Consider the following 17,032-nt stretch of genomic DNA (forward strand, 5'->3'; position numbering starts at 1 on the left):
CGTTTTCTAGATTTGGACAAACGTCTATAGTTATCCATGATTATAGAGAAGTGACAAGAAATATCAATACCCCCACCATGTAAACGCAGGCATAATTTTGCCCTTTGCCCCTGTGGGTAAATTTACCCCCAGGGGCAAAATACCAATGGGGGTAAAAGGGGTGCATGTAAACAAGGCATTAGAAAACTCCCATGTCAATTTGTTGGTTTAATCATTTTTAATAAAGAGAGATAACCATTTTCTTTTGAAATCTGAGTGATCTTCACCAAAGATATATTTTTCCAAATGGTAGCGATGTTTTATAAAATAAATAATTTAATCGAAATTTAATTCCGCTGAGGTATATCTTGTTTTGTTGACATATTGCTTGATAATGATAAAAACGTTGTTCACTTATACACTTGCCTCAGGGTCCCCCAGTAAAAACGTTGTGCTATCAACATTGAGTCGACTGCCAGTCTTCAAATTGTACCAGTTTGCAAACTGAGAGATTAGATGTTTACTTTTCTTACATATAAAGAATAAGTGCTCGAGTGTTTCTATTTCTCTGCCACATCAAGTACAAATGTCATCCTGATTAATACCTCTTTCACAAAGAAATGACTTCGTTGAGACTATTCTGTGCATTATTTTAAATTGAAAGTTCCTAGCTTTAATCTCTATGGTAACAGCGTTAATCATTGTATAACAGTCAGCAAGATAAGTATCGGATAAAACAGTATCAAGCTTAGATTCCCACTTGAGTTGAAGATTATCCAATGATATTGTGTGATTATCACATAATTGTGAATAGACACATTTACAGTCCAAATTGTTCACCATAGGATGGCGAAGGAAGTAATGTTCAGCTTTCTTCCGTGCCTTCCTAGCCTGTTTGCAATCATCTGTAAACAATGATTTTCGTATGTGAGGAATTGAAGAGGATTTGGGGATACACTCGTCAGCTATGTTATGTAGTTTATCTGAATTGTTTTTATGGCATCAGGAATATCATAAAAAAAGTTCAGATTTGAGTTTGTCAGCACAGAGAATTTCATATAAAGGCCAGTTAGCCTTTTAAAAATTGGAGGAACGTGATATGGATTCACATGTTTTAGTATTGTTTGGAAATGGTCACTTCCAGAAAGGTCGTCGTGGACTGACCATTCGAATTCACTCAACAGGTTAGTGTTCGAAATAGATAAATCAAGAGCTGAGTATGTTCCTGTGCCAGGATGTAAGTATTTGCACCGTCATTATAAATGCATATGTCATTATTTGAAATAAAATCCTCCAGTAATTTACCTTTGGCGTTTGTATTAGTACCACCCCAGAGTGGGTTGTGGCCATTTAAATCCCCCCATGATTAAACAGGGTTTAGCTTGTTGATCATAGAGATTTTGCAGATCAGTTAGTTGAACACCTGATGAAGACGGGGTGTACAAAGAGCACAAAGTAAAAGCAACCTGTAATGTAAGCCGAACAGACTGGAGATTTGTTTTAAGCGGAACTGGGCTATGGATAACATTGTTCCTCACCAGAATAGATGATCCACCAGACGCTCTATCACCAGGAGGAGAAAATTAGTGATACGCATTAAACTGACGTAGGTCAAATTTGTCTGTCTGTTTCAGATAAGTTTTTTTTTTGTAAGCAAAATGCCGACGGTTTTAAACCTTGGACTAATAACTGTAAATCATTTAAATTGGTCCTAATTCCTCTACAATTCCATTGAATTAAGGCTGAAGACATTAATTCTTTGGCGGATGAACAGGAGATCTACCCGATTTTGTTTAAATACAACTGCATTTGCCGTTCAATAGTATGTATACTTTTACCTCGACAAGAAATATTAAAATCATCCACAAAACGTGATCCATAGATTGAACCATTTAAAACTTTTGATAAACTGTTATTCTTAATACTAAAGAATGTGACAGACAATATACTGCTATGGTCAGACAGGGTTGAACCCACTCGGACTTGAAATATTCTGTCATTTAAAAAGTTGCATATAAATTGAGGCAAACGGCCTCGTAATCCAAAGTCATGTAAATCTTTTAAAATACCATGTTTCCATGTTGTGTCGTATGCTTTTTCTAGATCGAAAAAGATCGACACTGCATGTTGTTTATTAATTATGGCATTCTTCACAAAAGATTCTAAACGCACTAAATGATCGATGGTACTTCTGTTTTTACGAAAACCACATTGAATATCTGTTATTAGGTTATTGGTTTCCAAGTACCAAACAAGTCGATTATTTATCATGCGTTCCATGGTCTTGCAAACGCAGCTAGTTAGTGAAATGGGCCTATAATTGGAAGGATCAGTATGATCACGTCCAGGTTTAGGGATGGGAACAATTATAGCATCAAGCCACGAGGAAGGAAAGTTAACAGTTGTCCAGATGTCATCAAAAACATGTAAGAACGTCTCTAAACATGATTCAGGAAAGTGCTTCAGGAGTTGATAATGTATGTTATCACCTCCTGAAGCAGTATCGTGAGCCTGGTCAAGAGCAGTATGAAGCTCATGTATCGAAAAAGTTTTGTTGTAATCTTCCCCATTTTCTGAATTATAATTAAGAGATTTCTTTTCTTGCTGTTTTTGATATTTTTGGAATTCAGGTACATAATTAGATGAGGAAGAATGTTTGGCCAACTTCTCACCAATATCTTGCAATATCTGATATGTTCGTCAATAATTGGTTCCCATCTTTCAGATGGTGAGTACTAGATTTAGAGCCCTTACCCTTGATTTTCTGCATCATATTCCACACATTTGATATCGGCGTGCGCGAATTTATTTTTGATACATAGTTTCGCCAAGATTGGCGTTTACTTTGCTTGAAAGTACGTCGTGCTTTAGCATTTAAAATTTAAAATTTGTCTAAATCGTGGCCACGGAAGTAATGCTCGGCTTTCTTCCGAGCCTTCCTAGCCTGTTTGCATTCATTGTTAAACCATGGTTTCCTTCCATGAGGAATTGAAGAGGACTTTGGGATACACTCGTCAGCTATGCTATTTAGTTCATCTGAAAAACATTTTATGGCATCAGGAATATCATTAAAAAGTTCAGGTTTTAGTTTGGCACGACAAAGAGTTTCATATAAAGCCCAGTTAACCTTATTAAAATTCCATCTTGATGATGGAGGAACATCAGATTGATTCACAGGTTTTAGTAATGTTGGGAAATGGTCACTTCCACAGAGGTCGTCGTGGACTAACCATTCAAATTCACTCAATAGGTTGAAGTCAGTAATTGACAAATCAAGAGCTGAGTATGTTCCTGTGCCAGGATGAAGATACGTATTTGAACTGTCAGTATAAATGCATAAATCGTTGTTTGAAATAAAATCCTCCAGTAATTTACCATTGGTGTTTGTATTACTGCCACCCCAGAGCGGGTTATGGCCATTTAAATCACCCATGATTAAACAGGGTTTAGGTAGCTGATCATAAAAGAACTTGCAGATGGGCAGCCGATGAAGGCGGAATGTACAAAGAGCATAAAGTAAAAGCAACCTGTAATGTAAGTCGAACTGCAACGACTTGAAGATTTGTTTTAAGTGGAACACTGCTATGGATAACATTGCTCCTCACCAGGATTGATGATCCACCTGAAGCTCTATCACCCGGAGGAGAAAAACAGTGATATGCATTGAACTGACGGAAGTCAAAGTTATCTGTCTGTTTCAGATAAGTTTCTTGGATGAAGAATGCTGACGGTTTAAAATCTTGATTTAATAGTAAATTGTTTAAATTATTCCGGAGTCCTCTACAATTCCATTGGATTATAGGTGAAGACATTACTTCTTCGGCGGATGAACAGGAGATCTACCCCTTACCTTCCTTGAGGGTGACAAGCTATGTGTCCTACCATGGCTATGGTCGGACACAAGCATGTCCTCAAGAAATCCAAACTTGTTAAAAGTTGGACCTGGTTATTCGACCCATTTGGGGCTCTGTTACCTTGATTCTTTTTGTTTTCAATGTTTGGTTTGGATTTAGTTTTCACAGTTTTCACTGATGGTTGCATCTGAGATGCAGATGTATTTTTCGCAGAAGTTGCCTTTGACTGAATGGTTTGTGAAGACGTCGTTTCAGCACTGGAAGTTACCTTTGGCGTTCTCGCTTGAATTTCAGCAGATATCAAAGTAGGAGCAGAAGTCCTAGCCCATGTATAATCGGTTTGACAACCTACTGAAGCACATGAAACATGTGTTGATTTCGAGGCCTGAATAGAATCAGACAGAGTTTTAGCATATGTCAGGCCTGACTGTTCTTGTTGTGATTTGGTTTTTAACAGAATGTTTGATTTGATTTGTTTCCTGCATTTAATTAGCAAGGAACCACATCGTAACTTTTTGATTTCCTTCACCTCTCCGGCTAAACCTTCAATGCCCTTTGCAACGGCAAAGGGATTCAACTTTATAGAACCACCATCAAGGGCACACATAACGACAAAACGAGGCCAATTTTCAGTGTTGGTGATAGTTGTATTAAACACAAGAAATGCAAACAGGGTCAGATAGACAAAAAATTGAGTGAAGACATTTCATTGGCTACCAAGACTGATGGCATCATTAAGTTTTCGAAAGGTACAGGGGTTTACAAGAACGGATCTCGCTAGTGTTGATGGGTAATGTGCTGATCTTGTCGAGGCGTTGTGACCCTTTGACGACCGCTCCGAGGAAGGTCATATGTGGTCTTTGTAGCGTTGTATCGATGATAGAGACGGTAAATTGTGGTTATGTTTACGTCGAAATGACGGGCACCATTTTGGGCAGACACTCCAGCTTCCGAACGTCTGATAGCCTGGTTTCTTTCAATTTGAGTTAAGCGTGGCATTGTTGAACAAGGAGTAATAGACCTAATTTTTGTGCAGTCTTATACTCACTAATGGTGGTGACAATTCGTGCATGTTGGATTTCACGAGTAGAGTGTGCATGATATCCACATGTTCATTGGTATGGTGCGTTTTGGTGATTCCTTCTATTGATGTGTTTTTGCTCGGGCCTTCCAAAACGCAACAAAAATGATTGATAACACCATCAGGCTTCACTATATGCCAAAAACCCATATCAATTTAGGGTTCCGAGTTTGTTTCCTATTTGGATAAAAAAACTTGCGTTTCTAATGCGTGTGAGTATATAAGTCAATAATTTCTATTGAAAGTGGATGTTTACAAGAGAGATTTTTAATAGTATGAAGAAAGAGAGTCTGAATAGATGATATATTGTTTATTTTTAGGGTGTTTTTCAAACATATTTCAAGGCTGTTAATATTGCGTTTGCTTCTGCAGTAAAATCGTGCTGCTATCCAGTAATCTAGAAGCTATTGTTGTGGATCCAACGACAATGGCACAGGCCACTGTTCCACCACCCTTGGACCCATCTGTAAATAAGGATTTGTATGTATTATATTTATTTTTTAATTGATTATATTCTTTTTTCCATTTTAATTCATTAGTTTCGGATTTGTAAAATGTGGTTAATGTTAGGTCGATTTGTGGCCTAACTAGTGGCCTAACTAGTTGCCAAAGAGTAGAAGAAAGAAGACGGGAAGGAGAAATATTTTCCACCTCAATGCTGGCAGAAGAAATGAATGGTTTAATTCGTAGTCGAAGAGGCGGAACAAGAAAAGTTGTAAAAATCCTCATAGAGGGGATTGAAGACACAGTTATATGCCGGGTTAGGCTCGTTAGAATATAGTTTTGTAATATATTGTAAAGATAATTTTATATGGCGTTGTGTAAGAGATAGCTCATCGACCTTGACATATAGAATGTCAACGGGAGAAGTTTTAAAGGACCCAAGACAAAGTCTAAGACCTTGGTGGTGGACTGAATTTAACAGTTTTAGGTTTCTTTTGCAGGCTCCACCATATACGATGGGGCCATAATCAAGTTTCGATCGGAGCAATGATCGATATAGGTGTAGGAGGGTAGTATGATCCCCTCCCCTCCTAGAATTAGAAACTGAAGTGCCTTCATGCATTTATTTTTGAAATATTAAATAGGAGCAATGGTCGATATAGGTGTAGGAGGGTAGTATGATCCCCCCCTCCTAGAATTAGAAACTGAAGTGACTTCATGCATTTATTTTTGGGATATGTTATATGTGGGAGAAATGTTAAATAGGAGTAAAAATATAGACCCAAGAACTTGACTTCCTTAACAACTTTGATGGGAGTACCATTTAACAATAGTCCTGGGTCTTTATGCGGTTTGTATTTACGGCAGAAATGTATAAAAGAATAGTCTTTGACTTACAAAATTCAAAGCAGTCTTCAAGACACAAAAAGTGACCCATCAATTGAGTCATTTTGAACCTCTGATAAACTGTTGATCTTAATACTAAACAATGTGACAGAGAAACTTGTGGGACACCCTGTAATGGTGAGACAGCTTTGAACCCACTCGGACATGAAACTCAGACTTGCCTGTCAGTTAAAAACTGTGATAAACAGGTAAACGATCCCTGAAACCAAAATCATGTAAAATCTTTAAAATGTCATTATGGGTTTCTAGAGTCGAATCTGAATCCTTCCAATAATATGAGAACGGCAATCTTGACTTGATTTAAACATGTTTTATTCATTGAAGAAAAGGTTTTGGCACAAGTTATCCAACCTAATGACGCCCTCTCCCAATATTTACAACAATTATATTTACATGAGAAACAGAGAACTTTTACATGAGAGATCTTGAGTTTGAGAATATAACAGATTAAGATTAACATTTAGTTTGATTGATGTGATAATGGACATGTTTGAAGATATTCACATTTTCTTCATGATCAGTTGAGAGGTCTGCATTGCCATATAAAATAAGGCATATATCTAGAAAATATCTATTTTGTAAAATATCACTTATGTTAGCTAACAAAGTTTCTCTATGTGTTTTATAACGGGGACAATAAAAAAATGATATACATTTTAACAAAGACATCCACATGATGGATCGGTTCGGTTATAATGTTGCCTCTATACAAATCATAGTTGGGTGTACTTATATTGTATCTTAACCTTGTGTGTAAAATATTTAGCTCATATATACCAGATGAAAAGTATGATGGGGCACAATTACGCATTGTTTCAATATTCCTTTTAAATGATGAAATGGAGTCTTTTATGGAAATGGAGTCCAGACTTTTATAGTTGACGGAGTAAATGAAGAGGCTGACCATTTTAGTCTTGTATTGGGCACAGGATAATTTTCAGCATTTCGTAAGTTACAATGAGTTCTTTTTCCTACTACAGGTGGTAATAATTCATTTTAAAAACTCGGGGCGATATCATGTTTAATGTTATAGAACAAGCTTAATTTACGCTTTTTCTTCTCTCTGATAACAATTCCCATCCAGTCTCGTAATAAAGAACTCTACTCGGTGTGTAAGGAAGTAACATTACGAGCTGCCGCAAGCTTTAGTCTTTCTAACTGGTTCAAATCTTCAATCTGACACCCATCCCATACCTCAGATGCATATTCAAAACGTGGCCTTATAAACAAAACACTGTGTAAATTCTTGATAACGTTTTCCTATTCAATACACATTTAAATTTGGTTAAGGCACCGATCATGTTAGAGGTTTCTTTCCACAATATTTCCGATGGGACAAGGCCAACTGCCATTTGAAGAAAAAGTTAATCCCAAATGCTTGTGAAAATCAACAATAGCTATACTAACTCCATCAAAATATAGTTTAATAGGTTGGCCACTATCTTGTAAAGAAAATGTCATAGCTTTAGTTTTGTCAGGATTATATTTAAACAGCCATTCCTTCACCCCACTACTCAATAAGGTCAAATATCATTCATGTCTTTTCCATTAACGCATTATTCTTTTGACATAGCCCCAAGCGCCGAATCATCAGCAAACAGTCTGGTTAAACAATAGAGTATATTGGCTATTTCAGTGACGTAAACAATGAACAAAAATGGACCTTGTGGAACGCCAGCTTTTAACATTCTTGGACTTTTAGACCAATTAAGTAACTTTCCTTTAACACCATACATTTCTAATTTTAACATAAGCCCTTTTGTGCCACTCTCTATCAAACGCTTTAGATACATCGCAAAATGCCATGCGGTGGTTTTCTTTGTTGTCAAGAGATTAATAAAGGTGATAATAAATTTCAATTAGTTGATGAACAGTTGAATGACCAGTTTGGAATCCACATTGATACAAGCAGTTGTCACTAAGGTGACACTAAGGTGACATAATCCCCCGACGCAAATTATCAAATCAAACTTAAAAAGTAATGAAAATGAAGGTCGTAGTTTAAGATGTTAAATGTCAACAAAAACATGACCCGTCAACCTCTCTTGATACCTTGCTCTGTAGCTGTTCAAACACACAACTATTTTCAAGACTCACTTTGACCTTGACATGAATGTCATGGTGTATGAAATATGCCAACAATAGTCATAAAGAATTTGCTTATGAAAAAAAACAATCTCGAGAAGTCATGAAAGTCTATGAAGAAAATCCAGTCAACCGTTGTTAAGATATCTTGCTGACAATCTTAACATGTTGAGATCTTCAAAGTGTAATTAAGTGAAGTTCACCAAAATCGACTGGGTCTTGCACCTTCCCCAGATGATATTGTATTGTCTTCTTCCTCGCTAGTTTTATGAATCTAGTATTTTTACTGGACAGGTTTTAATCTTCAAAATGTTTTCAAATATGAATATGAAAATCCAGAGAACGGTTCTTGGGATATCTCGCTGACAAGCTTAACATGCAGCTTCACATGCTGCGTCAGTTGTTGGCGATCTATAGCCCGTGTTTTATATTGTATTGTCTTCTTTAATTGGAATGTTTTAACTTTGCTCGCTAGTTTTATATCATATGTGATTATCTAGTATTTTTACTGTCCATCGTCGACAGGTTTTAATCTTCAAAATGTTTCACTTTTTATTGTATAAATTGTTTTCGTCACGATATGGCTGAGATATTGCCGATGTGACGTTAAATATTAACTCACTCACTCACTCACTTAACATGCTGAAATCTTCCGAGTGTCGCTGTCACCTTGAAAATTACGTGAAGTTCACGCCTGCGCCTTCCCTAGATAAAGCTTGATGTCAAATCTGAAAAACATCCAGTGAGCGGTTCTTGAGATATCTCGCTGACAGGCTTAAAGTGCCGTCACCTTGAAAATTCCGTGAAGGTCACCAAAATCGACTGTGCTCTGCGCCCTAACTAGATGAAGCTTGGTCTCACATAAGAAGAATATCCAATGAACGGTTCGTGAGGTATCTCGCTGACAAGGATAAAACGTTAAAGTCCCATTGTGACCTTGAAATGAAGGTATGTCACGTTTAATAAAAGAGCGTCCTGAACATAATTTAGAAGCTCACCACTAAAACTGCATATTGTGTGAGAAAATTAAAACCTTTTTCCATCACAATAGTTAATGTACGAAATTATCGATAACACAATTTTCATATCGATAATTATTAATATGTTTTCCTGTCGACGATATTTCCGATTATCGATCATTTTAGCCAGTGGTACTGTTCTGTATATTTCTTTCTTCAGTTGAGGTTTGTTTGTGTGTGTTATATAAGGTAGTCAGTGACATGATGATGTATGATATTGCTCAAGACTAACATAGTGCTTATTGTAAGTTAAATACCAGCCACTAAGGTCCCTCCATTTATCAATAAAGTACATGTTACAACTGTTTAAATGACAGTAATAACTAAACCATCACGAGACACATTAGACAATATACAATTCATATATACATTTCATTTGTATAGAAAACAAATTTAGCCTTAGTTCCAGGCTAATTGTTTGGCGTTAAGACATCACAATCAATAACATTTTGGCAACGGAAAGCTGCAATCTACACCTCTGGAGCGCAATAGTGCAGTGGTTAGGCGTCTGCCTATCACGTTGAAGGCCTGGGTTCTATCCCCGGTGGATGCACCTAGGTTCGGGTCCCGAGGTAGGCACATTTGGGTAGTATCCTTGGACAAGATACTTAGATCCACATTGTCTCAGTTCACCCGCTGTAAAATGGGTACCCTTGAGGATGTCCTGGCAATGTGAGTGATCAGTTCATCGCGCCTACCAGGCAGCATGACTGTATGATCCCCAGGGAGTTGAAAAAGTATCGGATAGTACGATGGTGTCCTATGACCGGGGATAGTAATGTACGTATCGCCATAAGCAGGTAATGTGCCTGGATATGAGCGCCATATAAGCGGACTATTATTATGATTACCTTTCACACAATTCACATAATATTTACATTTTATTTAGAAACGTGAGGATAGCGTCTGATATTATTATGTTTATATTATAACACTCCCAGATCTACTATTCATTGGTATGTGTGTATATTTATCTAACAGAAGATGAAAAAATTCCCCGACCCCCACAAATTTGAAAGAATAAATCATCTGACAGTTACTTAAAGTCCAACTTGATGAGAGAATTTCCGTCTAATCTGTACACGAGTGTAGTTATTGAGCTATCAAAACAATAACATGGAATTGGATTACCTGCCGGCGACATAAATCCATAAATATGCTCGATTTGTGAATTACTTTCTATGTAGGAAGAGTTCACACCGAAAACATACACACACACACACACGTGACGAAGACTCATCACTTCGTGATTATTTTCATTGGAGATTATTTGTGTTGGAGTAAACAAAAGTAAAAATATCTTGCCTTAGTAAAGTTTAAAAATCGAAAATGAATGTTAAAAGTTGCAAATTAAAAATGTGTGTCTTTCCGTTGTGAAATCTGATTGATCGTCTTCACTTGATAGATCTGCTTCGATTTCTATGCTGCTGTCAAGACTTTCCGCTGACCACGGGAACATTGATACGTGGAATATGCGTAAGGTTATTGTGCGAAAAATCAACATATCACTGGTGTTATTTTAGGTGATGCCGTGGCGAACGCTTGTTATCTTCTAAACACAAAACTGAAGCAGCGAGTAAACTCCCCACCATGACGCCAGGTCTCAGTAGTTGGCGGAACACGAGTATTTTTTCACGCTTTTGGCTACAAACGTTGACTTCAATATATTGGTTTTACATGCTTTATAAATAATTTGATTTAAGATTTGTACTGTGTTTTTTTCTTTAATCCCGTCAAAGTATGTGTATTTTTACATTTGTAACAGCTGTATCGTTGCGGACTTTCCTTCCGTATCATGTTGACACGCTCTGGTGTAACTGGAATACTGTTCAAAGCGGAGTTAAAACCTGACTCACTCACTCCCCAATGCATTTGATGGAATATTGCTGAGTGCGGCGTTAAATAACAAACCAACCAACCAACCAACATTGGTCTTATTCACAAACAAACATAACAGAAACGTTAAAGAAGTTTTTTAATCAACGTTAAGATAAAATCTAGGGTTCTCTCACAACCACGACATTGCAGTCAAGAAACAGATAGCGTTCCATACATGACGTGGAACTGTCATGATATGTGTGGACAAAAACTATATATCACCCATAAAAGGCACAAAATGCAGCTGAAAATATTCACGTCATGCTCACGCACTGAAAACAATCGAATATGACGTAATCCTTTGACCATGACGCTGCAAATTATTTTATGACGTCATTTAAACAAAACTATAACTGTGCTTTTTCACCTTTTGAGATGAGATAATCGACATTTTAGAGATAATCAATATAATGTATCTTAAATGATACTCTATTTACAATCAGAAATACGGATTATTTGTAGCTCATTAATTAGGTTTGAAATATCTTCCCTACAGCCCAGGGCGGATAATCCGAAATTTCTCTTAGTAGTAAGCACATGCTTACAAGTCGTGTTTGTTAGTCCACTGGATCCGCATCCCATCACACTAATGACTTAGTATTACTCGACTGTATGCAAGGAACTTAGTAGAACGTGTACTTGTCCTATTATCAGTGGTATGCGGTTACCAATATCAATTTGCATATTGCCTTTATTTATAAAGCATACAACCAGAAAACATAAAATACACACTCATTTGGCTGATACGGTTCATTTTGGCCAATTCGAATTGTCAGAATTTCAAGTTACAGGAACTCTATATTGCTCAGGGTAAGGTGCTCTTACATTTGTTGTGCTGGACTGACTGACTGAGTTTAGTTTTACGCCGCTTTTAGCAATATTCCAGCAATATCACGGCGGGGGACACCAGAAATGGGCTTAACACATTGTGCCCATGTGGGGAATCGAACCCGGGTCTTCGGCGTGACGAGCCAACGCTTTAACCACTAGGCTACCCCACCGCCCCTTGTTGTGCTGGAAAGGAGGCAACCTTAACACCAAATACAGGGAGGATCTGCATTTCTTAACGAGCCATTATTTTCTAACGTGGGACGTCATACATTGAATGCTGGCACATGATCACCAGAAAAATACCTTTCTAAAAATTATATATCCTGTTTCAAGACATGGACTCAATTCTTAATCAATATGAATATGATTTGTATTGAAATTGACTTCTCTTGGTTATCAGTGTAATAATTAGATGCTATTCTGATTCATGTGATACAATTAAAAGAGAAAAGTTTCGAATGACTTGAATCTGTTCACTGGGACTGCTGATTGGTCGAAAATCCTTTCACCGCGACTGCTGATTTTCGACCAATCAGCAGTCCCAGTGGAACAGATTCAAACCCCATTGACACACATTCTTCAACGTCACTGCCTGAGAAACAATTATTACGCATTTTAGTCTGAATGGACATCCCTGGGTGAGCAGTTAGACAGTAATACGTACACAGAGACTGAGACTTGGCTCAACTGGTTAGCGCAACATAATATACAACTCCAAAGGACCGCATTACTGCGATTTCCTTCGGGGTTCCTGTTCATTCCAATGAACATTTGGAGAAAAATACTTGGATTTGGTCAAGGTGTGACGTAACTTGATACACTGTGTGGTGATGCGACAGTACAAGACTATGATAGTTACATGTGTTATGCCCTTAAATTGATAGTACATACGGTCATGTTCGGCCCAACATGGTTGTGTTTCTTCAAAGTTTGAGGAGAAATTGGGAATCGCATTCATCTGGCGTTGGTGCGTATATCATAATTCATATTCATTTTTCAGAAATACCCTAAGACAAACAATGCTGCTCGGGTGTGAAATGTCCTTGCTGATGAAATATACACATGGAAAGAAACAATTGGCTAAACACATTCTAGCGTTCCACTGATGTCTTTGTTGACATGAAGCGCCTATGTTGAACACGGCGGTAAACCTCACTGAATAAAGCATAAGTGTGCCTCCAATCCCTTCTCACAGTGGATGATAAATGAAAGGGTTCACCGGTAAAACTGACTGTACATTTAAATACATTTACGTCACACATGACGTCACACCGAATCGCGCTGCACCAGGTTCAGAATACAGTCGGCAAGGCAAGGTACAATACATCCTCACGACCTCTGGTCAATGTCGAGCTGCTTAAAGTGGTCCAGGTACCGGTCATACTCGTCGGAAGCAGATACAAAAGCGTCGGGCGGGATCTACAATAATACAAGTCATGGCTTTTACAAATCTGTAAACAGAGCACATGTAGGACAAACTGATGGTTACAGTGGAACTGTCTGAGTGCTGCTTTAATGTTGACAGAAACATTAATTCTATACCGCAACGGAATGTGCAAGCCTGCGACACGCTAACAAATATCTGACTTTAAACGATCCACTCCTGAAAAGAAACATTGAAATAATAAAATAATATTGTTTCCTTGCATTGCGCTTAAACTCCGTGCATTGCATGCTTAAAGTGCTGACAGGTATCAGGGAAAAGGTGGGTTTTGAGTTTGTGTTTGAAGATTTTACATGGCGAAATGGTTCCGAGTTCTTTGGGGAGAGGATTCCAAAGATGTGCTGCTGCAAAGTGAAATGATCTGTAGCCAAAGGTTTTCAGTTTATATGAGGGTGCCGGATTTGAAACTGGATGCTTGACCGCAACGGCCTTGCAGGGGTATACACACAGACAATGTCTTGCAGGGGTATACACACAGACAAGGCCTTGCAGGGGTATACACACAGACAAGGCCTTGCAGGGGTATACACACAGACAAGGCCTTGCAGGGGTATACACACAGACAAGGCCTTGCAGGGGTATACACACAGACAAGGCCTTGCAGGGGTATACACACAGACAAGGTCTTGCAGGGGTATACACACAGATAAGGCCTTGCAGGGGTATACACACAGACAAAGCCTTGCAGGGGTATACACAGCTCACACACACAGGTCTTGCAGGTCTTGCACACAGACAAGGTCTTGCAGGCTCTGTGGAGCTTTATGGTCAATACTAGCACTTTAAATTCATTCCGCTGTTTGACAGGTAGCCAGTGGAACTGTCTGAGGATGGGTCATGTGTCTGAGGATTGGTCATGTGTCTGAGGATTGGTCATGTGTCTGAGGATTGGTCCCTCGTTGCTCGAACAACAATTCTGGCAGCCAGCATTACCAACCAGTGTATAATTAGAGGCGGCAAAGCTCTTTCTACACCCCCAAGAAATCGACTGTACGATTCTGACTATATTACGAGCATGTGTTTGTGGCACTCAGCGATTATACAGCTGTTAGACGGCGGTCTATAAACAATCTAGTCTGGACCAGACAATCCAGTGATTGGCGATGACAGAACGCGTGTTTATCCATCACAATCAAATAGTGATGATACGTAGCAAGCCAATTGTTTCGTGTAAGCCCGAGAGGTTGCAAAGCTTTATATTTAGACAGTATTGAGAGCTTGCCCAACCTTTTCAGCAACAATCATGTGTAAGCCCGGGCTTTTTTCACAATGGTAGCTACGCCCCTGACCAGGTGTTCATAAAAATGAAAGCGTACCTTGTCCCAACGGTAGCACCCATCATTAACACATGCAAAGGCTAGTCAACTGTTCACTTAAAAAATCCAGAATTGGGAAAGTCAAAAGAGAGAAAAACTTGGTCACTGATGCATCAGATTTTGCAATGCCTCCACATGTCTACTATAAAGTTTTAAAAGCTTTACCGAGGCCTTGAATGTTGTAAACTTGATTGAACACCTGGGCACTCTTTAAAAACCTGGGCCCCTATTCTCGAAACGTTCGTAGCCCTAAGAATTCTTAACTTTGATCGTAGCCAATGTGTTAAAAATGGGCTTAAGAAGTTCGTAGGGCTACGAACGTTTCGAGAATAAGGCCCCTGGTGAAAAGAGGATACTCGATAGTACCTCAAAGGTTGTGAAATGTGAACATCTATGATGGACCACCGCCATATAGATGGAATATTGCTGAGTGCGGCGTAAAACTAAACTCACTCACTCAGCGATGAGATGATCCTATCTCCCACACGCTAACATAGGTTTACGGCAGACGTAGCGCTACGATCGCTTTGCGGAACGGGACAGAACAAAGTGGTCTTCGCTCTTAGAGGTTCGTAATACTATACTTTAACGAGTTGCGACAATCGCGCTCGCGTCTGTCCTTTCGAGATTGATGAAGATAGTGTTGACATCTAAAGCTTACCGGTCGGATAAAGGAAAGGTTTCTGAATGAGGTTTCCGCAGATACGTGACAGTAATAATAAAAAGAAAATCACGGATGAAATGACAATTTAGTCTGAATATTAACTCATCATTTGTGGTACTGCATTTTGCCATATCCATTCGTTCAAGGATCGACAAGGATCACTGCCCATTATCAACCCCTAGAATGATAAGTACCCGACCAACTACCCCACCAACTAGCCGACCAACTGCCCCACCAACTAGCCCACCAACTACCCGACCAACTACCACAATAACTACCCGACTAACTAGCCGACCAACTACCCCACTAACTACCCCATCAACTAGCCGACCAACTTCCCCACCAACTAGCAGACCGACTTGCCGATCAACTACCCAACCAACTACCCCACTAACTACCCCTCCAACTAGCCGACCAACTACCCCACCGACTACCCCACTAACTACTTCACCAAATACCCACTAACCACTAGCCGACCAACTACCCCACCAACTACCCGACAAACTACCCCACCAACTGCACGACCAACTAGCCGACCAACTACCCCACCGACTACCCCACCAACTACCCCACCGACTACCCCACTAACTACTTCACCAACTACCCGACCGACTACCGACAAACTACCCCACCAACTACCCGACCAACTACCCCACTAACTACCCCACCAACTAGCCGACCAACTACCCCACCGACTACCCGACCGACTACCCCACCGACTAGCCAACCAACTACCCCACCAACTACCTTACCCACGAGCCGACCAACTATCCCACTAACTACCCGACCGACTACCGACCAACTACCCCACTAACTACCCCACCAACTAGCCGACCAACTACCCGACCGACTACCCCACCAACTAGCCAACCAACTACCCCACCAACTACCCGACCCACTAGCCGACCAACTACCCCACCAACTAGCCGACCAACTACCCCACCAACTAGCCGACCAACTACCCCACCAACTAGCCGACCAACTACCCAACCAACTAGCTCCCACTACCAACTACCCCACCAACTACCCCACTAACTACCCAACCAACTACCCCACCAACTAGCCCACCAACTACCCCACCAACTAGCCGACCAACTACCCCACCAACTAGTCCACCAACTACCCTACCAACTACCCAACCAACTACCCCACCAACTAGCCGACCAACTACCCCACCAACTAGCCGACCAACTACCCAACCAACTACCCCACCAACTAGCCGACCAACTACCCCACCAACTAGTCCACCAACCAACTACCCCCACCAACTAGTCCACCAACTAGCCGACCAACTACCCCCACCAACTACCCCACCAACTAGCCCGACCAACTAGTCCACCAACTACCCCACCAACTAGTCGACCAACTACCCCACCAACTACCTGACCAACTCCCACTAACCCCACCAACTACCCCACCAACTAGCCGACCAACTACCCCATCAACTACCCCACCAACTAGCCCCACCAACTACCCCACCAACTACCCCACCAACTAGTCCACCAACTACCCCACCAACTAGCCGACCAAC

General features: G+C 39.9%; 1 protein-coding gene across 3 annotated transcripts in view; it reads right to left on the minus strand.

Annotated features, from left to right (window-relative positions):
- Positions 1-12,941: 12,941 nt before the first annotated feature.
- The window catches only part of LOC124273803 (interferon regulatory factor 9-like), a 43,192-nt gene continuing 39,101 nt past the window's right edge, over positions 12,942-17,032 (minus strand). For all 3 annotated transcript variants that reach the window (XM_046709112.1, XM_046709113.1, XM_046709111.1), the window contains one exon: positions 12,942-13,496. In XM_046709112.1, the coding sequence (XP_046565068.1) occupies positions 13,407-13,496 (90 nt within the window). In that variant the 3' untranslated portion in view covers positions 12,942-13,406. The remainder of the gene's footprint in view (positions 13,497-17,032) is intronic.

Source organism: Haliotis rubra, unplaced genomic scaffold (genome assembly GCF_003918875.1).
Source record: "Haliotis rubra isolate DU_JTF1 unplaced genomic scaffold, ASM391887v1 Scf184, whole genome shotgun sequence".
NCBI classification, from domain to species: Eukaryota; Metazoa; Mollusca; class Gastropoda; order Lepetellida; family Haliotidae; genus Haliotis; species Haliotis rubra.